The following is a 24,889-nucleotide window of genomic DNA, read 5'->3' on the forward strand; positions in this document are numbered from 1 at the left end:
ATGATGCTGCAGAAGGGTGCCGGCCCAGCAGCCTCCCTGGGGCCAGCCTGTCTGCACTGCGCGGATGCTTAGTGGATGCTGGAGTGACACGTTTTCCACCCGCCCCATAAATTACTTTGGAAGAAGCCCCAGTTCTGCCATGTGTTGGGCTCTGTGGCCAGGCTGCCACCCTGTGCCGACCAAGGCGGGGACTCGTGAAAGCCAGTGACCGGGCAGGTTCTTAGCACCAGGCACCCAGGATGGGACTGGCTGGTGTGGAGGGTCTGGGATGATGGTGGGGCGGGGGCAGGCAGAGGGGCGTCAATCAGTACTTGGGGGGAATTAGCCCAGCACCTGCCTGCATCATCCCAGCCCTGTAGCGCTGAGCTAACAGCAAACAACCTGTGCGTGAGTCTGGGGGCACAGACAGGCCAGGTCCCAGGTGCTTGTTGCATAGGACCTGGGCAACAGTATAGTCTAGTGGTTAGAACAGGAGCATGGGACACTCTGAGGGGCATGTGAGCTAGTGGCTATAGCAGGGTGCTGGGAGCCAGGCCTCCTGGGTTCTAGGCCCACCTCCAGGAAAAAGCCTGGTACAGTGATTAAAGCAGGAAAAAATCCATCTTTTCCGGGGGCTAGGAAGGTGTATTGCTTTGTCGTTAGACTAGGGGACTAGAAACCAGGACTCCTGGGTTCTATTCCGAAGGCCGACGCTCTCAGGCAAGGCAAGCCAGCCGCAGTGACCGTTCCCAGCTCTAACGGCCATCCAAGTCCGTCTTGCCGCTCCATGCCTCAGCTTCCCCACCCAGCCTGGGTGTCCTGGTGAGGGGAGGGTGTCTGAGAGGTCTCAGATGCCATAGGTGGGCAAAGGGCAGGTCCCAAGCTCATGGGCTGACAGAGCAGAGGGAGGGTCCCTTTGCAGCAAGTCATCCCCACCGGCACAGAGACAAACCACCCAACACGGCTGGGAATGTGGCACAGTAACATTTAATGTGGAAGGAGGTGGGGCAGGCCGGTGGCTGAGCTCTTATGCAACCTCTATGTACAGGTGATGCACCGTGCCGCTGGGTCCGGACCGGTGCCAGACATTATTGCTTAGGTGAGTTGATCCAGGAGTGGGGCCGCTTTGCCCCAATTCCCCCCATCAGGCTGCAGTGATTGTGTGTGCACACTGGGGGGGGGTCTTGGCTGGTGCCAGGGGGACCTTGCCGAGGAGGTAGCCCCGCAGGGCGCCAGGAGGGAGGGAATCCCAGGGATCTGCCTGGAATCGGTGCCTGGGAACCCTTCCCCAGCAATCTAGCGCTGAATGGCCCCAAGTTGGGGAAGGGGTCACCCCGCCCAGGATACAAGCTTTGCCCCATGCCCGTGCTCTGTAACGCCCCACCTCGGTGCTCCAATGACAACCAGACAGAGCCAGGGGGAGTGTGAGGCCGGGCTGTCGACCCACCTGAACGACAGCCATGGGGAGGGGGCTGCAGAGATGATCCGGGGGTGGGGGGCTGCACTAAAGGGGGGAGTACAGAGCAGAGACGGAGGCTGGCATTGGTCCAGGGAAATGGGTGACGGTGTTCCCAGCCCACCAAGGGGCAGGGATGGCAAAGCCCATGGGGGAGGGAGGAGAAGCCGGCAAGGACCCTGGATGGGCAGGGAACGCCCTGGAGAGAGGGATGGGTCTCTCACGCTTTGAGTCTCCCGTGGATCTGGCCGAAGATTCCTGAGGTTGGGTAAATGAGTCCATGGAGGAGCCACCAGTGCCAAAGAAACCTCCAGGGAGGCAGAGTTGAATCATGAGAAAACCCTCCTCTGCACCCCCCCTCGGTCCCACAGAAAACACAGGCCTGCCCCTTTGCTTTGACATGGACGATTCCGGCCCTGAGTGGTTAAAGGACAAACTCACGTGGTTTCCAAGAGGTCCCACAATTAAACTAACACATGGAGACACACACAGACAGACAGACACGCTACACACAGTCCACATGCTCCTCCAAGCCACAAGGCCAGCTAGGAGCCTTTGGATTTCCACAGATTCTATGCATGCGGGATGGCGTGGGCAGCAGTGTCCTCCTATCGGGAGCCGGGGGGCAATTGAGGCCCTCTCCCTGCGGCATCCTGGCCGGCTGGATCTGGAGTTGTCTTGCAGCCGGCTCATGGCTCAGTCTGGGGAGTGCTGCCCACCAAGGAAAAGACGGAGAAAGGGATAGGGCGAAGGGTTAGATGCAGCTGGGGGAATCTCCTGCCACTTGCTGCACTGCGGGGCTATTGACACACATGCTGCTGGGGAATCCGTCACCCCTGCTACAAAAACAAAGCCGGAGGGGGGAGGATCAGGCAGGCTCAGCCTAGACAGGAGGGTGGGAATTAATCCCCCACCTGCTTCTGTCCTCTGCTGGTCAACAAGATGGCAGAGAGGATGGCATTGGTGCCAGCCTGGGAGTAGTCACCCTCAGAAGAAACCCACCAGAGTCCAGTGCAGAAATTATTTTAGCCAAGGTGCTCCTAGCACAGGGAAGTGGTGAGGGGCAGGTTAGTGAGTGCTGGGCTGGGGCAGGCTACAGAGGCCCCGTCCCCACTGCCAGGAGAAAGAGGGTCAGACGACTCGATTGCTCCCTTCAGATCTCCGTCAGGGCATCGGCGGGCACCAGGCCTCGTTTCTTGCCACTGGTCACCTTGAGGAAGCCCTCATTCTCCTTGCTTTTCCCCACGCCAACGCAGATCTGAGCGTGGGAGAGAGAGGGAGAGAGCGTGTCAGGCATGAGGCCAGCAGGACCCAGGCATCCAGCACAAGCCAGCTGAGAACAGGACACACTCGACACATGCCAGAGCCAGATCAGGGCCCACGTACACTGCTGGTCCGTAGCATGCAGCCTCCTCCGCCCCCACCCATCTGTGCCTGATCCAGAGATCAGGAGCCAGCAGCAAGGGCTGGTCCTTAGATCAAGCTATAAAGGCTAATTGCTGTTCTGAGCTCCGCAGGGCGGGAGTTCAGGTCCCAGGGGCGGGTGTTACAGTCAGATACCAGGGGGAGAAACGGAGTAACCGGGGCCCAATTCCGCTCTCGCGCTCAGCGGTGTAAATGGAGGAAGGCACCACAATAAAGCGAATCTGCTAGAAGAAATGCTCTGAGCTGTCTTTTGAACACTCCCCCCGCACACACACTCTCTCTCTGTCCCTCGCTCACCCCGGCCTGGCGAGATTGACTCATTCATTGCAGCAACGGAGCGAGCAGGCGGCTGACGCCAGCGAAGAGCTGAGCACGGGCGAGTTTGTGCCACCAAAGCCCAGGACCCCACTGCCAAGTAACAGCTTTAGACACAAAGCCAGCAGGGTCGAGGCTGCTGCTCTCAAAGCCCAGCAAACATCCTGCTTTGGGCTATCGCCCATCCCCTGGGCTGCGGGTGCTGGGCAGAGACAAGAACGTCCCCCTAGCAAGCTGTTCTGAATGCCCACTCAGCCCTTGACCGGAGGGAGGGGGCAGCCCCTTTCCAGACAGGGGAAGGGATCAGGATCCTTATTAGTGTCCCAGCAGTCGGGCCTGGAAGAGCCCTGGGGGCTTGGAGTTCAGCCCCGCTGCAGCCCCCCACCACAGCAGATCAGCTGGGAAGCTGCCATGGAGCTGGATTGCAGCCCAGGGCTCGGTCCAAAGGGTCTGTCCCGCCCGGCAGTTCTCGGCGAAGTCTCCAGCCCAAACACTGTGAGCCCCGTGTGCATCTGAGCAGGCATTACCCCCGGAGAAGAGGCAGGGTGACCGCCCGTGCAGCCACGGAAGCTGGAGGGGCTGGAGCACATGGAGAGTCACGGTCCTGGATTCACAGCAGCCTCCTTCGAGCGCCAGCGCCCCGGGGTGTGTGTGTGGGTGTGTGGCGAGACTAGACCCACTGACTTCGGGGACATGTAAGCACGTTGCTGGCCTCCCCACTGGGGTCACCTGCATCCCCGCAGCACAGGTCCTACACCCCCCACCGCACAGATCACCACCACTCTGCCCCCCAGCAGGGACCTATCAGCCCCCCTAACACAGACCCCCCTGTCCTGCTCTGTCCCCCCAGTACAGACCCCCCAATACCCTCAGCACAGACACCCCCACCCCACTCTGTCCCCCTTCACAGACTCCCCCCGGCACAGCCCCCCTTCCTTATTCTGCAGCCCAGCCCCTTCTGCCAGCACAGACTGCCCGGCCGAGACCTCCCCTGCTCTGCCCCCCAGCCCTGCCCCCCCCAGACAGGCCAGACCTCCCCTCCATACCTGGCTCTCCTTGAGGCTCATCTGCCCCTGCTCCTTGTTGCCGTAGAAGGGCCGGCAGCACCTCCAGACGCTCTCGCCCGGGCGCACTCTCTGCACAAAGTTGGCCGGGAAGAAGCCCACCCGGTCGCCGATCTTGCCCTGCAATGGCAAGTTGGGGCCGTGAGGTCGACAGCCCCCCCGGACTGTGCCTGCCAACCGGCCCCCTGCTGCCCCGCCACGTGGAGACCCCTGCGCTGGGCACAGGGCCGACGGCCAGCGAGCTGGTAGCACGCGGGTGCCAGCCACCGCAGAGCCCCAAGACGACAGTAGCTTCTGGCTGGGCTGGGCTCAGAGCAGGGAGCCAGGGGGGTGGATGGGTCGGTGCCCCTATGGGGCAGGGCTCCAGCTGGTATTGCTTTGAGCTGCAATTCCCAGCCTCACGGTTAGCAACTCCATGGCCGATTACCCCCCCATCGCCTAGTCGCGCTGGCGGGTCCCTCTTGGCATCACCCGCCAAGGGGGATGTGGCCAGTTTAACCAGGGGAGGAGGAGCTGGGTGGGGCGGGGGGGGGGAATGCAGAGGGCAGGCGCCAGAGAAGGAGCTTCCCGGGAGGGGGGATGGGGGCGTTGTTAGACTGCGGCTCCATCACCTGGGAGAGTTCAGCTGCATCTCATACACACACCGCAACACTAGTGCCGGCCAACACAAACAGCAGCGCCTAACACACACACACACACACACACACACACAGCGTGCTGCCCATCTCACTCACACACACACACAGTGCGCTGCCCATCACGAACACACACACACACACACACACACACACAGCGCGCTGCCCATCTCACTCACACACACACACAGTGCGCTGCCCATCTCACTCACACCGCCCCCGCCCATCATGCACACACACACACACAGCGCGCTGCCCATCTCACTCACACACACACACACGGCACTGCCCATCACGAACACACACATACACACACACACACACAGTGCGCTGCCCATCTCACTCACACACACACACACACACACAGAGCACTGCCCATCACACACACACACACACACGGCACTGCCCATCTCACTCACACACACACACGGCACTGCCCATCACGAACACACACACACACACACATACACACAGTGCGCTGCCCATCTCACTCACACACACACACAGAGCGCTGCCCATCACACAGACACACACACACCGCCCATCATGCGCGCGCACACACACACAGCACTGCCCATCTCTCTCTCTCTCACACACACACACACACACACACACACACACACACACACACACACACACACAGCACTGCCCATCTCTCACACACACACACAAGGCACTGCCCAACACCTGCCCCCGCAGTAACCCGTTAACATGCCCCGTGGGCTGGGGGGGCGGCCGTGCCCGGTGCGGAAGGGCAGGAAAGCAGCGCACCCGGCTGAAGCCCGTGGGGTTTGCCCCCGACCCCACCCTGCTGGCAGGCCGCCAGGCCCAGCCGCGTGTCTCGCACCCACACTCTCAGAGCCGCCACGTCAGCTGGGGGGGTCCGAACCCATGGCAACCGGGAGAGGCCGCCCGACGTGCGCCGGTGCGTGGAACCGGGCACCTGCCCACCTGCTCCGAGGACGTGGCACAGCAGGGGGGACGCACCCTGCCAGGGCGATGTGGGGGATCCCACCCAGGATGGGGGGTCGCCAGTGAAGCCCAGGGGGGCAGGGACCCCAGCCGAGTCCAGGAGGCGACTCCAGTGCGAAGGGGGTGTAGACCCCAGTTCCCAGTCACCATGTCCTGAGTTCCTCTGATCTGCCCCTCCCACCCACGCCCAGCCCCCCTGCTTGATCTGCCCCTCCACCCCCGCTCGATCTGCCCCCCTCCTCCCCCCCCACTCCCAGCCCCCCTGCTTGATCTGCCCCTCCACCCCCGCTCGATCTGCCCTTCCCTCCTCCCCCCCCACTCCCAGCCCCCCTGCTCAATCTGCCCCTCCACCTCCGCACCACACCCCCCTGATCTGTCCCTCCCTCCACGCCCTCCCCACTCAATCTGCCCCTCCACCCTGTGCCGGGGGGGGCTGCATCTGAGGCTGTTGCAGCCCCCCTCCCCCCTCGGGGGCCTGCGGCAGCATCTCGCTGGCTGGCTTCCGAGATAGGTTTATGGCCCCATTTATTTCCTTCCCAGCCCCTCCTCACTGCTGCAGTAAATACGGGAGCCCTGACCCCCGCGGGGCCAGCCAGGGGGGTGGGGCGGGGCGGGGCGGGAAGTTGCTGGGGGGGGGGCTGATGTGGCCTTGGGGGGCCCCTCTTTGAAATCTCTGGCCTTTTTCTCCAAGACCCCAGAAACCCCTGAGCCCTCCCTGCCCAGCCCCCTGCTGTCCCCCAGCCCTTTGCACCCTCCCCGACCTCCACCCCATCCCCTCCCGACCCCCACACCCTCCCAACCTCCACACCTTCCCCAACCCCCCACCCCATCCCCTCCTGACCCCCACACCCTCCCAACCTCCACACCCTCCCCAACTCCCCACCTCATCCCCTCCTGACCCCCACACCCTCCCAACCTCCACACCCTCCCCAACTCCCCAACCCATCCCCTCCTGACCCCCACACCCTCCCAACCTCCACACCCTCCCCAAACCCCCACCCCATCCCCTCCTGACCCCCACACCCTCCCAACCTCCACACCCTCCCCAACCCCCCACCCCATTCCCTCCTGACCCCCACACCCTCCCCACAGCCCCCAGGCGCTCTCACTAACCTTCCACCAGTCTTCATTGGAGTCATCAACCAGCATGATCCTGTCTCCGGGTCTGGGGGAACAGAGATATGGGGACAGGGTGTGTGTGGGGGGGATAGGCCAGCCCCGTACAGCCTCCCGTCACCCGCATCACTGCCCACCACAGGGCAGCTGGGGAGGAGACAGCTGCCCCCCTACTCTCTGCCCCATGGCCAGGGGTGCCCTACCAGCATCACCCCCAGGGCAGCCAGGGTGGGTTTCACTGTGCTGGGCCTGGAGCCGAGAGACCCTGGTGCATCGGCCTGGCCCACCCCCCCACTGCCCCCACTAGCCCATTCAAAGTCAGTGAGGGGCCAACACCTGCCCACAGCTCCCTCCTAGGGCTGCCCCACGGGGATTCAGGGCAGGCCCCCCACCCCCTGGCTCGAATACACCTGTCTCGCAAGAACCTCTGCCAGCGCGCTCTGCCCCCATGCTCATGGCTGCCCCCTAGGGGACGGGCACTTACTGCAAGGGCAGGTCGTTGTGCTCCTGGGGCAGGAACTTGTAGAGAGCCACGTAGGAGTACATGGGGGAGACGTCCTTCCGCGAGGAGCCCCCGGCAGCCTGCAGCGACGGAGAGCGAGGGCCCCGAGCCCAGAGTCACAGCCAGCCAGGGACAGGCCCGAGCTGGACTCATGCTCCCCATGGCCCGCACCCCATGGCCCACGGCCCGCGCCCATCGCCACTCACCCCATCGCCCACGGCCGCTCACCCCATCGCCCACAGCCACTCATCCTGTCGCCACTCACCCCATCGCCCACGGCCGCTCACTCCATCGCCCACGGCCTCTCACCCCATGGCCCACAGCCCGTGCCCATTGCCACTCACCCAATCACCCATGTCCCATGGGCCCCACCCCATGGCCAGTGCCCCATGTCCCACGCCCACTCACTCCATCAGCAGCGGCCACACATCCCATCGCCCCGGGCCCACGCCCACGGCCACTTACCCCATCGCCCGCGGCCTGCCGCCCCATTGCCCGTGGCCTCCTATGCCCCAGACCCATCGCCTACACCTGTGCACTCCAGCCCCATTGCCTAGGGCCCGCGCTCCATCCCAATCCCCACCCACACGCCCTGGGGCAGGAAGCTGGTCGGGGCATCCTTTGGAGTCCGAAGGCACCTCAAGGAACCAGGGGATCCCCATCCCAGGGGCAAGTGGGAGGAGTCAGGGCTGCAAGGGACAGGAGCAGAGCCGACTCAGAGTCAGGGGAAGGAGCCAGCCGTGGCCCTGGGGGGGTGTCTGGGGGGCAGCTCCATGCAGCTGGCAGGCCTTAGGTGGGGTCTCTAGCGACATGGGAGCCAACTTGGGGCAGCGGGAGGATGTGGGACGGAGTGGTGGGGACACGGGAGCCAGCTCGGGGAGGCGGGAAGACGTGGGATGAGGTGGCAGGGACACGGGAGTCAGCTCGGGGCAGCGGGGACACGGGAGCCAGCTCGGGGTGGCGGGAGGACGTGGGACGGAGCGGCGGGGACACGGGAGCCAGCTCGGGGAGGCGGGAAGACGTGGGATGAGGTGGCGGGGACACGGGAGTCAGCTCGGGGCAGCGGGGACACGGGAGCCAGCTCGGGGTGGCGGGAGGACGTGGGACGGAGCGGCGGGGACAAGGGAGCCAGCTCTGGGTGGCAGGAGGACGTAGGATGGGGCGGTGGGGACACGGGAGCCAGCTTGGGGCAGCGGGAGGACGTGGGACAGAGCGACGGGGACACGGGAGCCAGCTCTGGGCAGCAGGAGGACGTAGGATGGGGCGGTGGGGACACGGGAGCCAGCTCGGGGCGGCAGGAGGACGTGAGATGGGGCGGTGGGGACACGGGAGCCAGCTCGGGGCGGTGGGGACACGGGAGCCAGCTCGGGGCAGCGGGAGAACGTGGGACGGGGCGGCGAGGACACAGGAGCCAGCTCAGGGCAGCGGGAGAACGTGGGACGGGGCAGCAGGGACACGGGAGCCAGCTCGGGGCGGCGGAAGGATGTGAGACGGGGCGGCAGGGACATAGGAGCCAGCTCGGGGCAGCGGAAGGATGTGAGACGGGGCGGCAGGGACATAGGAGCCAGCTCGGGGCAGCGGAAGGATGTGAGACGGGGCGGCAGGGACATAGGAGCCAGCTCGGGGCGGCGGAAGGATGTGAGACGGGGCGGCAGGGACATAGGAGCCAGCTCGGGGCGGCGGAAGGATGTGAGACGGGGCGGCAGGGACATAGGAGCCAGCTCGGGGCAGCGGAAGGATGTGAGACGGGGCGGCAGGGACATAGGAGCCAGCTCGGGGCGGCGGAAGGATGTGAGACGGGGCGGCAGGGACATAGGAGCCAGCTCGGGGCGGCGGAAGGATGTGAGACGGGGCGGCAGGGACATAGGAGCCAGCTCAGGGCAGCGGGAGAACGTGGGACAGGGCGGCGGGGACACGGGAGCCAGCTCGGGGCAGCGGGAGAACGTGGGACGGGGTGGCGGGGACACGGGAGCCAGCTCAGGGCAGCGGGAGAACGTGGGACGGGGCGGCGGGGACACGGGAGCCAGCTCGGGGAGGCGGAAGGATGTGAGACGGGGCGGCAGGGACATAGGAGCCAGCTCAGGGCAGCGGAGGTGCCTGGGGAGCGACTGTGGGGGAAGGTAGCCGGCGTTAGCTGTGGGGGGACATGGGGCGCAGCTCACCTGCTGCTCAGGACTCTTCTCCTCTGAGCTGGGACCTTCACCCTCAGGGGGGGCTGTGAACACTGAGAGAGAGGGAGAAAATCAGCCCCGTGGGCCCCCCTGGCCAGGGCCGTGGAGTGGGGGAGCCGGGTGGGGGCTCTATTAAAGGGATAACAGCCCCCTGCCCCATACCCTCCCCACGCTTACCGCTGTCACTGTGGCTCTCCTCCGCGCTGCCGTCTGCATCCTCCCTGGCCTCGTCCTTCTCATTCTAGGGAAGACGAGACACCAGGGGTTGGGCGGAGACTGGATGGGCTGTTCCAGTGCTGCCCCCGCTCCTCCCCAGTGCCAGCTGCACCCTTCTCCCCCAGGAATCTCCCATTCCCAAATGCCGTCCCCGCCCTCCTCTAGAGGGTCCAGCCAAATGCATGTCGCCCTCGCCCACCCCAATCTCATCGCTGGGCTTGCGACCCGGGCCCGAGATGGGGACTGGGATGATCTACCAGCACTGGGTCAGGATGGGCTGGAACAAGGGCCGAGGGAGATTCTCTCTGGAGGCTGCTGGGCGCAGACAGACCCTGTGTCTCTCTCTGGCTTCCAGTCTGTGCTGCCCAGTGGTGCCGTATGGGGGCTTGGTACCCCCATCCTGCCCTGGCACGTACCAGGCTCCTGGTGGGTGACTCCGAGGTGCTGCTGAAGCTGGAGCGGTTCAGGTGGGCCAGCGAGGTGCCGTAGCGCAGTGTCTCGTAGATGGGATCCACCCTCCCACTGGGGCCTGCAGAGACAGGGGAGGGTCAGGGATGCCAAGCCAGCCTGTAACCCAACCATGTGCTGGGAGACTCTGCACCAGGGGGAGGAGCTTGCTACATAAGGGGTGGGGCTTAACGCTGGAGGCCCTAGGATCCCCTTAACCCTCTCTCCTTGCAAGCGCTGTAATTAGGGTGACCAGATGTCCCGATTTTATAGGGTCAGTTCCAATATTTGGGGCTTTGTCTTATATAGGTGCCTATTATCCCTCCACCCCCATCCCAATTTTTTACCTTTGCTATCTGATCACCCTTGCTGTAATCCCCCGCCCTTCCCCACCGAAGGGATCAGTAGTCCAAGAACATCCCTGGGGTCTGCCTACTGCTCCAGCATCACCCACAGAGACCCCTTCCCAGGGCCAGTCACACCCCCCTGCTGCAGCTGGCATGTGGTAGATCCTGATAAAGGGGACCTGAGGATTCATATGGCTCAGGATCCCTCCTCACTCCAACAACTCCAGTGGGACAGGGCTGTGGGGGGGGGTCTCACCTGCAGGGGGTGACTCCTTGGAGCTGCCCTGCTGATGGTCCTGCACCAGGAGAGGGGAGCTGAAGTTGTGCCGGAAGGAGGTGGCCTGGCAGGAGAGGAAGGAAAGAGGGAGAGAAATGTAACAGTGACTGGGGGTGGCGGACAAGCCCCTCGGTCTGCCTGTGGCCCCATAGCCAGCGGGGCACCCTCCACCCCACTGCTGTGGTAGCCCAGACTCAGAGGCACCTCCAGACCAGCCTCATTTCCCCCCACCCCCCGAGGGGCCGGACAGATACAACCAGGCACATGGGGGCGACAGTTCGACTAGAAGTCAGAACTTGGGCTCCCAGCACCCCCGTCCTTGCCAGCAGGGGGTGGTAGCGTTCCAGGTCTGGAGATGCGCACGTGTGTGTGATGTTCCGGCCAGCAGAAGGCAGTGGCGTGCCCCCACCTATCATCCCACCAGGGACAGAAGAGGGTGATGTTGCCCCCCCAGGGACCAGCTCGGCGGATGCTTACCGTCTTGCCAGGACACTGCTGGTGCGAGACCTCCTCCGAGCACCACAGGTGCACGCTAACCTTGCACGTTTTACACCGCAGGCCTTGCTTCGAATTGCCTGCAATACACCAAGCACACACAGGTGGTGGGTGAGAGAGGCCCCAGCCTGGCGGGTGAGGATGGGGCAGGGGAAGGATTTAGAAAATCCCCCATGGGGTCTCACTGTGGGAGAGGCATGAGAGTAACCAGGATTTGGAGCAGAGCCAGACCTTGGGGGTGAGACCCAGGAAGGAAAGGGCAGAATCAGAGTCCTTTGTACATTGAGGGGGGGAAGGAGGGCGTCAGAAACAGCCCCACCCAGAGGGCACCCCCTCTGCAAGCTCAAGGAGGGACAGGAATGAAGCTTGGAGCTGAAATAGCAGGAGGGCTTCAGGGCAGGATTGAGGGGCATCAGCAGATCTGGATGGGGATGGGGGTGCGCAGGCTGGGAAAGCAGGGGGCTGCAGGCTTGGATCGAGGGGTAGAGGCAGAGCTGGGTGGGGACGGGGGTGCCCAGGCTGGGAAAGCAGGGGGCTGAGGGCTGGGATAGAGGGGCGGTGCTGGATGGGGATAGGGGTGCGCAGTCTGGGAAAGCAGGGGGCTGCGGGCTGGGATCGAGGGGCGGTGCTGGATGGGGGTGCGCAGGCTGGGAAAGCAGGGGGCTGCGGGCTGGGATCGAGGAGCAGTACTGGATGGGGATGGGGTTGCCCAGGCTGGGAAAGCAGGGGGCTGCGGGCTGGGATCGAGGGGCGGTGCTGGATGGGGATGGGGGTGCCCAGGCTGGGAAAGCAGGGCGCTGCGGGCTGGGATCGAGGGGCGGTGCTGGAGGGGGATGGGGGTGCACAGGCTGGGAAAGCAGGAGGTTGTGGGCTGGGATAGAGGGGCGGTGCTGGATGGGGATGGGGGTGTGCAGGCTGGGAAAGCAGGGGGCTGCAGGCTTGGATCGAGGGGTGGAGGCAGAGCTGGGTGGGGATGGGGGTGCCCAGGCTGGAAAAGCAGGGGGCTCCGGGCTGAGGTCGGGGACATCGGCAGAGGTCGAAGTAGCAGCACATCCCTGGGTTAGTTCGCCTGCCCTGGGAACGGCATCCCCGCGGCACCCACCTACGATGAGCTGGTGGCACATCTCACACGGGTTGTGCTTCCTGAAGACGTGCTCCTGGAAGCTGTGCGTTCGCATGGGCTTGAGGGGCGCCAGGGCCCGATGGCAGGCGATGGGCGAGTGCTCGGCCCGGGGCAGGACGGCCTCGGTGGGCATCGGCGGGGGGGACGGGGGCGGCAAGGGCGTCGGGGGGCTGAGCAGCACCTCGCAGGGGAGTTTGAGCTCGCTGTTGGATCGCAGGAAGTTCTCCACGCTCTTGCTACGCAGGATGGTCTTGAGGGACAGAGAGCGCTTCAGCCTCTGCATCTGGGGAGATGAGGGGGAGCAGAGCAGAGACCCGCGGAGCGTCACAGGAGGAGCAGCATCGGGCACGGGGGCTCTGACTGCTGCCCCTACCTCACTCTCTACCCTAAGCCCAGCATCTCAGCCCAGCTCCCTCTCTCTGTGACCCCCCCTCCCGGGCTGCATCCTGCCAGGGTCCCCCAGGAACGCCCAGCTGGTAAACACTCAAGGGCGTGAATGGCCTGGAGCAGTTGGGGGGGGGACTGGAAATGGGCCCTGGAGCCTCCCCACATGCAGGCCCCAGCCCATCTGACAGCTAGGGACAGCAGCACGGTCGGGGGGTATCTCTGTCCCAGCCCAGGAACCCCCAGTGCCACAGCTGGTGCAAGTCGCCCCCCTTGTTGGCTGGGGAGTAAATGGGCATGAAGGCCAAGCTCCTCTCTCATCCTGGGGGGGTTCTTGTGCTGAGGCAAATAGGTGGGGGGGGGGGGGATGTGCCAGCCTCCGGCACCAGGCCATGGAGCCCACCAGGGCTGCACAGAGTCCCCCCTCGCCGACCTCTCTAAGCTACTGATCCAGTAACCCCAGGAGAGGGAGGGGGACACCGACCACCAGCCATGGCTCTGAATCCTGCTCTCTGGCCTGGAATCCACCCCCACCCCCACCCCACCAGTCTCCACCGGCAAAAGCCGTAATCTGGATTTGGAGATGTTTTTGTTGAATCTGTTAATCCTCCTCCCCTGCAGAGCCAGCGTGAAGGTGGGGGGCGGGAAGGGGGGCAAAAGAAACCCCACTTGGTGATGTTGGGGAGGCGCCAGCCCTCCCTTCGCTGCAAAGGCCTCTCCCTTCCCCCCTCCACAGAGGAATGGGTTAGCAGGTCCTGCCTCCCCGACTTCCACCCCTCAGTTCCCATTCCCTACCCCACCCCGTCCCTCTCAGCCCCCTGCTCGCGAGGTACAGCCTGATCTACGTAGGGCTGCAGGGACCCCCTGCCCCAACATCTGCCCACGGGCCAGCCAGGATCTCAGCACTTCCTGCACCCCAGAGCAGGCCAGGGACTCAGCCCGATGCATTTCCCACCCCAGATTCGGCTGGGGCTCTCGCCTCTCTGGGAGTGGAGGCAGGTGCAGAGCCGGATCCAGCTCTGAACCTTTAGGAGAGCAGCTGCACCTGCCAGGGATAAGGCAATCCCGCAGATAGCCCCACTCCCACCACTAGCTCCACCCCCCATCCCATAGCCACACCCCCATCACTTCTACTGGCTCCTCCCTTTTTCATCTCAACCAAGGGTTAAAACCCTTTGGGTCACGGGGCCACTAATATTATCACTCATAGCTCCACCGTGTCCCCTTAGCCACACCCACTGCCCATGGCCACACCTCCACGCCTTAGCCACGCCCACTGCCCATGGCCACACCCACTTCCTGTGGCTACACGTCCACCCCTTAGCCACACTCACATCCATGGCTCCTCCCTTTCCCATATGCCTCTTCCCAACCCCACTATGACAGTCTCATTCCCCCCCACCACATGCTTTGGGGTGCAGGATTTCCCCAGCCTAGTGACTGCTCTTTCCACAGTGATACAGGCCTCAAGTCTCCTGTCTCTCCCCAGCATGTCTGCCCTGGAGGCCGCTCCGGGGCAGGGAGGTGGAACGTGTGGCGGGCTCAGAGCTGCTGCACGTGGCACATGGGTCCCCAACCCATGAGATAATAAACCGGGAGAGACACCAAGCACAAGGCGATTAGCCACGGACAGGACCTGACACATACACAGAGCCCGGGGCTGCTGGAAGCCAGCTGAGGCCACAGCTCTGGAACTAATCGCCTGGAAGCCTGGTGGGAATTCAGCTGTTCTGGTTCTGGCTGAGCCCTCACTCCCCCAGGCCCTGTCTGAATGGGGATCAAGGGACCCAGTGTGGAGATCACCCGCTCGCCCGCAGCATCATGGGATCTGGGGTGCAAGCAGCCAGCGAGGTGGGAGGCGCAGGACTGGGAATCAGGACTCCCGCCCAAGGAACAGCCAGCATGAATAGCACTCTCTAGCCCTGTGGGACCGTCCCTCCCTGCCTTGCTTTCCCCATCTGTGTGACAGCACAGACATCGCAGGCTAACCGCACCTGCTTTGAACCCCCAGCTGCACCCCAAGGCAGGCGCCACATGGGGCATCACGTCACTGTCGGTGCAGATCTGGGTCATGCTGTTGCCTTGCTGCGTGCTGTGTCGGCGGAGACCCCTCCATGAGCCAAGCCCTGCACCATTTGAGCTAAGGGGGAATCCCCATGAGCTGCTGCCAGTACAGGGCTCGTGACACACAGTTGAGCAGTGCTGATCCTGTCAGGTGGGGGTTACTGGGGGTTCAGACACAACTGCCAGTTTAATATAATAGACAGGCCCTTTCCTATCCTGCTGCCACAGGATAACAAGCCAGACACAGCCACAGTAGCTGAAGCAAGGGCGACATGAAATAACCCTCGCTGGGGCTGAGGTTTCAGATCAGCTTTGAATGAGCCTGGCACCCAGATCCATCCCGCCACTGGCTCGGAGCGGTCTCTTGTCCTTCATTTATTCAAGGTCTGGCACAGTCCCCGCAGTCCTGCTGCAATGGCCCCCGTGGACGCCAGAGCCCATGTCTGCCTCGGCCACGCCTTCTCCCACCGCCGTGCCACCCAGGGACCCTGGGGCTGCTGCAGAGGAGGTGCTGGGGCTCCAAGGCAGTGTGCATGGGTGCTGCAGCAGGGATCTTTGGGCCAGGGGGTCCCAGCACCCGTCACCCCCCAGAGGCAGGCCCAGGGCTGTTCTCTGCCCACCCTGGCCAGCATGGGGCTGCAGGGCAGGGTGCTTGGCTCAGTGAGGGAATCGAACTGGGAATAAGGGGGAGGCCAGTGACCACCACTGCAAAGGAGCTGTGGGGCCAGGTTTTGGGACAGGAAGGTGCGAGGATCGCAGGATGCCCAGGGGGAAGGGGAGCCATCAGGCTAACCTGGCACAGCCACAATTTCTGGGCTATTCCAGAGTCCCCAGCCCAGCTCACCAAATCTCAGCTGTGCGAGGGAGGGTCCCCTCTCACCTCCCATGACCACTAGAGCCACCTGGTCAAAACAAGGCAAAGGGCAGCAGGACTTCTGGGTTCACGTCCCAGCTCCATGGCTATTTTGCTGGGGATCTGGAGCAAGTCCCTTCCCCTACTCAGTGCCTCAGTTTCCCCATCCATGAGACAAGTGAGGACTTTTGCAAGGCACCCTTGGGAATGGACAGAAGAGACATGCCTTGTACCCTGGGGGGCAGTGGGGAGAGGCACAGAACCCAGCATGCAGATGGGAACAATCGGCTGAGTTTTCAGGGCCACGTACTCAGTTGATGGCATTTCTTCGTCTGCCACACACTAGTTCTTGACTGCTGCGTCTGATCAATTCCAAAATCGCAGGCAATGTTCTAGGCATCTGTGGCCAGACCCCTGCTGATTTTGGAGGGACAGAAGAAAACCGAAAGGGGGACCGTGGGGGACACATGGAGCTCCTGCCGCCTGTTGAGCACAGACACAAGCACCTCTGCGGTTGTCTGGAGCTCAAAGAACTGGCTGAGGATGCTGTTAATGCCTCGTAACACACCTCAGCTCAGCTCATCCTCCCAAGAGTCTAGCAAGAGCTGACACCCTGAACGATTTACCCTGGGACCTCCCCCAAATCATAATGGGGCACATGGGGGGGGAGATTGGGGTCATGCACAAAGGGCCCCTGCGGGGGGGGGAGATGGGGGGTTTCTGGTATGGGAGAGGGGGGCAGACAGAGCCCCTGGCATGGGTGGGAAGGGGGAAATGGAAGGCGCTGGGAGTACATACAGAGCCGCTGGTATAGACTCCTGGCCTAGGGCTGAGCCCCCTCCACATCACAGCCATACAGACATACAGAGACCCTCTGCACTGGCAGAAATGCTCGCCCCCCCGTCCCCGGTCACCCAGCACTCCCAGCCCCCTCAGCCCTGGGGTACTTCCTGGTGGGGCTCACACGCTGAGAGATTTCAGGATGCTGGGGGGGAGCAGGGACACCCCTCCCCCCAGGGCAATATGCTTTGGGGACAGATCAGGAGCTCCACAAGGGCACAAGGCAGGGGGCAGCTCTTGGCTGAAATGGGGGGGTCTCTCTTTCCCTTGCAGTGACTCCCCCACTCTCCCCATCTCTCTCCCTCTCTGCTAGCTGGAGCTCTGTGCTCCAGTGCGATCCATCTCCCTCCCCCTCCCCGGGGGGCAAAGCAGTTGGGATGGGCAGGTGGCCTGTGTGCCAGCTGAGTCAGAGGGCCCTGCCAGCCCATGGGAGGCGGGTGAGCAGGCCTGAGGGTCCGCTCCGTCACTATCTCCAGACAGACCCAGTCCCAACTCAGGGGGGCGTTGGCAGCAGCGGGCAGGGTGCCCGGGAGGATGCTCTCAGGCAGGATAATGGCATGCTGCTTGGCTGGCATCCCGGTCCCTCCTCAGAGAACAAAAGGTGATTAACCATGAGCACAGGGACTCGTTGAGAGATCTTAATTAGACTGGAGTGGGGGAAGATGCCAGCCTGGGGAGGGGAGGAGTGAAAGCCTCCTGCCACCCCAACCCCGGGCTCTGCTGATGCCACTCCATCCCAAACCTCATGCAACCCCCCTTCCTGCTCTCCTTTGGGGCCTGCCTGTTTGATGGGTCCATGGACTGGATCCACAGTTGGCGTGAACACACCCCGCTGGAGTCCAGCTCATTTCCACCCACCCAGCAGCCGGTCACAGGCACCCAAGCAGGATTCCGCCCCCTGCGCACCGCACCTACTCCACATCCCCACCCCCCAGCCTCCATCAGAGACCATCTATCCCAGCCTGGATCTCCCCACACAGCCTGGATCCTAGATCCACCCACCCAACCACCCATCCTGCCACCCTGTGCCCCCTCTTGGAGCAGCTCCAGAAGCTCCAGGGCTGCATCTGTAAGGGGCCGGCACTGATGAAAGGACAATTTCCACCCATATGGAAAGGGAACAGCAGCTCACCAGTCAGGATCTGCCCCCACTTTCCAAAGTCCCCCGACTTCCCTTGCAGGTCGGGATTGAGAGGGCATCAGCAGAGCTTGTGGGGGCAGGGCTGAGATATCAGGGGTGGCAAGTCGGGATGGAGGGGCACCAGCAGAGCTATAGGGGGACAAGGTTGAGAGAGCAGGTGTGGGGAGAGGGGGGCAGAGGGGTTAGCCAGTCACTCCCCTACACTTCCAGGTGACTGGCCAATTTCACTCTTTCAGTAGCACTAAACTGATCCGCCGTCCCTCCCCCCCGTCCCTCCCCAGTTAAAACCCTAATCCCCAGAGTCTTTCTTTAATCGCCTAACATCTGCGTGGACATGTGGGTGTCTACAGCTGGCTGGTTGTCTGCAAGTCCCCCCAGTTTCTCTGCCTCTGGGCAGTGAAATCTCCCTGCATCCATTCCAATCCCAGCTCCCCCACCCTCAGCGCCGGGTCGCCCCCAGAACTGGGCTGTGCTTTAGGGGTTGGGGGTAACTCTCCGGCGAGCCCTAGGGCTGCGATTGGAGGGGGGGCACTGTGCCAGGGTCGCAGGGTGTTTTGTTATTGTAGGTTGCTGGCGAGGGCTGGGCACAGTTCCCTGCTTTGTTTATTGTAGGGTTGCTCCTGACTGCTGGGCTGTTTCGTGTCGGGCTGCTCTCATAGGTGCCAGGCTGGGAAGGTGGGTGTCTCGAGGAGGATAGTAAATGACAGTGAGGACACAGACCCCCACCCAGGTGATCCCTCCCTCGCCCACCCATGCCCCTTTAATTGGATGCTCAGAAAAAGCTGGCAAAGCCAGAATCAAAGCAGCCATCTGAGGATGCGAGAGAGATTCCCGAGGCCGTGGCAGGGAGGGAAGGGCCGGGAGCCATCCACAGCTCTCGCTTTTATCCCTCAGCCGCTCCCCTGAGCTATAAAGCCCGATATTCGCTGACACCCGGCCCTACCCCAAGCTCTATTTTTAATCTGCCCTAGATGCCACTGCACAGAGCGGAGGAAAAGGCAGCAGGTGCCGCAGTTCGGAGACGGGATGAGCCCAAAGCGCTGCCCCCTCAAACGCCTTCCCAAAACCTCTCCCCTCTTGAAACATAACCGCCCCCCACGCCTGGCACATGCCCCTTGCAGGGGCTGAACCCAGCCCTTGGTGCATGAGGTGTTACTGCGGGAGCTGGCGGGAGGCGCAGACACACAAACCTGCCACTCGAGGGGGCCAGTGAGCCCTGATGCCGCCGTACGCCGGTGTGAGGGGAATGCCCCTCCTCTGAGAGACCTGGCGTCACCCAACCCACCCCACGGTTCTCCAGACAGCCAGGTGCCAGCGGGACTCGAGCCAGCAGCCCCTGGAGCTGAAAGAGGAACCCATTGGGCGGGGAGGATGTAGGAGTTGGGCTGCAGTTGCTGGGGCAGCCAGCAGAGGGGAGAGGGAGCTGCCCAAGCCAGCCAGTGCTGCATGATGGCGAGATATTAACCAGATTCTTGGCTAGCCAGGGGTAGTGGGGAGGCAGGGGAATAGCCCTTAACCCTGAAAATCCATAATGGCAGCTCTCCGTGTCCGACTATCTCCAGGCGGCTCTGCTCATTTCTGGGGCATTGGATGCGCTGCAAGGCCAAGATCCAGCCCCAGACAGCCCTCCGCCCTGGCCCAGACGAGGCCGGGATCAGACCCCCTGCCCTGGATCCAAACTCCACTGCCGCGCGCCCAACCCCAGAATGGACTAAAAACCCCAGATCCAAACATAAGGAGATGTTCAAAACCCAGTTCCTGCTGCCAGCTTTGCGGATTGGGTCCCTTCTTGAGCACTGAGACTGATGCGACTTGCTGCATCACGTCGTTCCCCCTCCACCACAAAGCCCCAGTTCCTCCAGAGGAGCGTGAACCAGGGCAGCCCTCCTGGCATGCTACCTCAGCTCAGCAGAGAGGGTGGATGCCCCGCCATGCCTCACTGTATGCCAGCTCTCAGAACCAGGGCACTGGATTTTGCATCATGACATTTACCACCTGGATCAAAGAGGGTTAATCAGTCCATCCTGGGGCAGATTCACCCACTGCAGGGCAGGAGCAGCTGGCAGCCGTGGGGAAGGGAGAGAGGAAGGATCAGGCCCCTTCCAGCCGCTGAGCTTTGCTGCCAGGTTTGATGTGGGTCAGAACCAGCACCAGAGAAAGCCCCAGGGGATCTTGAGGCCGAGGCATCAGGGGGCCCCAAAAGGCCGATCCTGGCCCTGCCCCTCTCTAGTGTCAATCGCCTTCTCTTCCCCCTGTCCTGCCAGGATCCCAATCCCACTGCACTGCCCACTCCCATGACAGGGCTCTGGCAATATCACCTTCCCTCTATCCCCCCCATTGGGCACCCTCTTCCATTTCCCTGCTCCTCCGTGGGGCACAGAGCTCCGTGGGCTGCTGGGGGAATTTGCAGGCGTCACCCTCCAGGGATCCTGGAATGCGCTGCGGCCGGGCACCATACCCCTGCGGGGGGATTGGCCAAAGGAGCCTCAGGCCACAGACCCACCACGCCAAGGAGGCTGTAACTACGAGGGGAGACGGTCACACCCATCAAGCTGCAGACCCCGCTCCTAGGAGGGGGGGGACGTGGGCAGGGATTTCGCCAAGGGGTGCCTGTCATTCTGCAGAGCACGGGGCACAGGCAGGGCAGAGGGCACTAGCTAAAAGCTGCTGAGTCCGCAGTGCACAACTGAGAGTTCTGATTGAAATCCTCCCTCATCACCGGGCCTTCCTGATTTCGGGCCCCAATTCCTACTGCCCTGAGCCTGATTCCCCACCATGACCCAGGGGCCTCGCTGCCCCACGTCCACACATGGCCACAGGTTCCCCACACTCTCCGTACCAGCACAGAGCGAGTGGCGAAATGACCTGGCAGCCTTTGTGTCTGCTCTGTGCTCTGGCCGCAGGTGGTGTGGGGTGGCAGGAGATCGGGCCCGTGGATTCCCCAAACATGCTGCCAGGCTGCTCCAAGGCGCCGGAAGGCTGCCCAAGATGCCTACATGCACAGCCATGTCTGCTCTGAAGTGGGTCAGGGAAAGGAGCAGGGGACCCTGCCTGGCAGCTGGTCCGATCTTTATAAACCAACAGACAGGTTTTTAAATGGAGAATGAATTTGAGTGGCAGGAAAGTTTATTTGGCAGCTCCAACCCCCTTTCCCTGCAGCGGGATAAGCTACAGAAATCTCCCCCACCCGCCCCCAGGGGTCAGCAGGCCCAAGGCCCAACCAGCTCCTTGCCACACCCTGCTCTCATCTGCCCCTTCTGCAGTAGCTGCAGAAGCTCCCCCACCCCCCTGGCTGGGTCCCTGGGGAGATCCAAGATTTTAAAAGGGAGAGACAATCAGGGTGGAGATCCCAGGACTGATCAGCTATTGTGTGAGCTGATTAGCAGCCTGGAGGAGTCCTGGCCTCAAGGAGGGGAAAGGCCCTAGGGCTGTAGCAGACCTGGGAGCGGGTGCAGGGGGGCGCAGGCAGATGCCCAGCTGGCGAGATCCTGGGGACAAGGGGTGGGAATTTCAAGGCCCCTTGAGCCCAGTTCGTCAGACTTCCATGGAGGCACCTGGCCCTTTGAGGAAGGGGAAGCCCAGCAGCCCCCAAGGAAAGTGCCAGGAGTCTCTGCTGGGGCCTCTAACCACCCCCATCCGGCCCCCTCCCACAGACTCATCCCCTGACTGGCCTCCAGATTCCTGGATCCTCTTCCCATTTGTCCTCCTTTGGCAAAACTCTGCTCCTACTTACATTGGGGTCCAAGGCAGGGGAGGGGGTTACTCTGGATTTACACTGGGGTGAGGGCCCACTTCCTGCCAGCCCCCCATCCCAATGGATCCCTTGGCCCTCCTCCCCTCCCCCACCTCCTTGGGAGAAAGGCCGGGACAAAGTCATTGGGACTGTGGGGTCAGTTTCCTGGGGTTCCCACCACTGCACTGAGCCAGGCTTCCCCAGATCTGGCCTTAGTATTGTGTGTCCCCCGCACCCCCCATTCCCTGCCCTATGCACAACATAGCATGGGGCATCAGCACTGCAGCCCCTCAGGGTATCCCAAAACCGATCCCCCAGGGCAGCTCCCCAATGCTGGTCACCATTCAATGCCAGGCTGAAGGTGCAGGGGGCTGGAATTTATTCAGCACTAATCCAGCATTTATTTGCGAGTCCCCTGTTGGGCAGTGGGGTGACCTCACCCCCCCCCATCCGCCACGGAGCATTGCTGCAGTAACTAGACCTGCTGGGATTCTGCACACACACACCTCTTCCCTGCCCCCCACGGTGCTGGGGAGTCCCCAGGTTAGTGCTCCAGAATCCACTTGCCCCATGCAAACAATGCACCCATCTCTGTGGCATCTGATCTCGTCACAACCCTGATTTTGCTATGTTGAGAGATGAAAATTATGCTCTAGAGTCAGTCTCTGCCCACCACAAAACCCACCAGCTCTGGACTGTACGCCCAGCCTCCCTCCCAAACCCACTGCCTCTAGGCTGTGCGCCCAGCCTCCCTTACGAGTCACAACCACACGCGCTCCATTTTACTCCAACGTGATTCCAAGGCTGAGCGTAACCTGCAGCTACTCCACGGATCGCGTGACACACCAAACCTGCTGACAGCACCTTTTGCTAAAGGGAAACGAGGCCTGATTCTGTTTGCATTTACACAGGTGCAAAACCAGAGCCACTCCACTGGCATCAGTGCAGCTACTCCTGATTTATACCAGTGCGAGAGCAAAATAAACAAATCACACCCTGAACTTTTCCCCATTACAATCCCTTGCTCATGCCAGGGCGGCACTGGGGCTCCCCTAGCTCAGGGCCATTGTAAAATCTGCATCCCCCTTTTCCCCTGCAGCTCAGATGTAAGCCCTAGGGGTCAGTCCACCATTACACTACTCCAGTATTACGCCCGGGGAACTCCATTGAACTCCCAGGAGTTATGTCAAGCAAAACTGGGGGGGTACAAAGAGGATCAGATTGGGAATCCGGAGGCCCAGTTTGTGCTCCAGGTCTCGCCCTGCTGCTGTATTTGCTTGAATTGATTTGATCTGAAGCTGTGTGAACCCCGAACTCCCACATTTAAATCTCCCGCTGAATCCGTTCTCATCTTCCCCCCAAACCGCTTCTGATTCCAGTGAAGGAAGGGGCTCCCGCCTCTCTGCTCCGGCTGCTCAACATGCACAGATGATGCCAGCAAAGCCTGCAATTAAGCTGGTGGGAGAACAAGTGACATTGCTGCAGATACACACGGAGCTACATGGCCTCTTCCCAGACATCCCCATGCTAAACCGCAGCAACCCTTCGGACCCCTGCCTCACCTCCCCCAACCTCAAATGTGTGGCACCCCCCATGCCACGCGAGACATCCCCTCTCCCATGCACCCACCCGTCCACGTATGATCCAGGGGTAGGGTGACCAGACAGCAAATATGAAAAATCGGGATGGGGGGGTGAGTAATAGGAGCCTACATAAGAAAAAGACTCAAAAATTGGGACTGTCCCTATAAAATCGGGACATCTGGTCACCCTAGCCAGGGGAAAGCAGAGAACCACAAACACCAGAGCAGTCCCAGCTGTTTTCTATTTAAATCCTATTTGCCTTTTAAATCGCGGAGGTAAGGAGAGAATCCAGGCTCCAGCCTGGACGCCCGGCAGTTTTTACAACCCAGTTGTATTTTAAGCAAAACAATCTCCTCCCCACCCCCAGCAAGAGTTTAAGCCAAATTATGCAGCAAGTGGTGGGGGGGAGGAAATCAAGCCAGCCCCCTCGGCTTTTATCTGATTTGCTTGGCCCTTGGGTTGCAAAATCGGGGACGGGGGGGGGGGGGGTTTCAGCCCAATTCCAAGGTTGCGCTCACATCTGGCCAGGGAAAGCCACCCAGAGCCCCAGAAAAGGGCGGCTCATCCCCACAACCGGCTGGTGGCGGCTGACCCCAGCAAGCCAAACCACCCAACCCGGGCAGTCAGCGATTGAACTGGGGCAGGGTGACACTGGGGATCCATCCTTTGGAAATCGAGCTGGGGGGGGGGCGCATTGATCCCCTCCCTTTCAAGACACGATGACACGTTGCGGGAGGGAGGGGGCTGGGACTTCAAGTGAATGTTTTAAAAGGGGGGTGGGGACATACGTGCCCCCAGGTCTATGGGTCGGAGAGTTACCTTCGTTTCGTGGAGGCTGGAGATGGTGCCCGGGGACCGCTGGGCATCTGGGTTTTGGGGGTCATTCTCCTTTTCGGTTAGCTCCGTCATGATGCTGGTGAAAATAGGTCAAGATGGTGGGGGAAGATCCCCCCCGACCACTCTGGTTTTCAGAAAAAGAATAAAAACCCGCCTGGGTGCTCCCGGAGGGGGGGGGGGAGAGGCAGCCCCGGCTCCCCCTGTCCACACTTGGAAATCGAATTCCTTGATCGCCCCTTATATTAACTCGATTACAATAAATCCTCCCCCCAGACGCGTAGCAAACCCCGGCTCCTGGCTTGTCCCGGGCACCCCCCGAGCCCGTCCCCCAGCTCCGGGACCCGGCCAGGCTGCTCGGCGCTGGATGCGGAGTGCCCGAGCGCACCGTGGGGGACACACGTTTGATTTAGGAGGCTGCCTGGCTCCGCCCCCTTCGCTTTACCAGAAGTTTATTAACCTCGCTCGTTCTTTGGCTATGCTAATGAGGGGGCCGATTGCCTCCTGCCCATTGGCTGTCCGGCAGGGGGCGGAGCGGCCTCTCCGCTCCCCGGCCCCAGCCTCGCTCAGAAGTTACTCGGGCGCCGTGGGTGCTGGTAGGTTTCAGAGCAGCCCTGGGGGCGAAGGTGGTGCCGCACCCCCTGGCTTGAAGCGGTTTCCATCATATCTAGGGGTTACAGTTTGGGCTTCAGTGGCTCTCAGCACCCCACCCCTCCCATACAAATTGTTCCAGTGCCCCTGCTGGGGGGAGGGGGGGAGCAATATCTTCTGTGGGATCAGGTGGTGTTTTGGGGGTATCCCCAAGTCTATCCTGCTGCTCCTCCCGCCATCTCCCCTCAGCCACGATGCTCTTGGGTCCTCCTGCAGCCCCGCACGGTTGGAATCTCGCAGCCTTGCACAGCGGAATGGTGCAAAGG

At 62.2% G+C, this 24,889-nt stretch overlaps 1 protein-coding gene across 1 annotated transcript; it reads right to left on the bottom strand.

Annotated features, from left to right (window-relative positions):
* Window positions 1–963: 963 nt before the first annotated feature.
* Window positions 964–24,338, bottom strand: STAC2 (SH3 and cysteine rich domain 2). Its single transcript, XM_050935289.1, has 11 exons — window positions 23,958–24,338; window positions 12,520–12,823; window positions 11,400–11,497; window positions 10,902–10,986; window positions 10,268–10,380; window positions 9,813–9,876; window positions 9,627–9,688; window positions 7,447–7,544; window positions 6,960–7,011; window positions 4,222–4,359; window positions 964–2,693 (listed from the first exon to the last, which is right to left on the bottom strand). Exons 1-11 carry the CDS (start codon window positions 24,045–24,047, stop codon window positions 2,589–2,591), a joined length of 1,209 nt encoding a protein of 402 aa, XP_050791246.1. The 5' UTR covers window positions 24,048–24,338; the 3' UTR covers window positions 964–2,588.
* Window positions 24,339–24,889: the final 551 nt, after the last annotated feature.

Source organism: Gopherus flavomarginatus, chromosome 25, assembly GCF_025201925.1.
Source record: "Gopherus flavomarginatus isolate rGopFla2 chromosome 25, rGopFla2.mat.asm, whole genome shotgun sequence".
Taxonomy (NCBI): domain Eukaryota; kingdom Metazoa; phylum Chordata; order Testudines; family Testudinidae; genus Gopherus; species Gopherus flavomarginatus.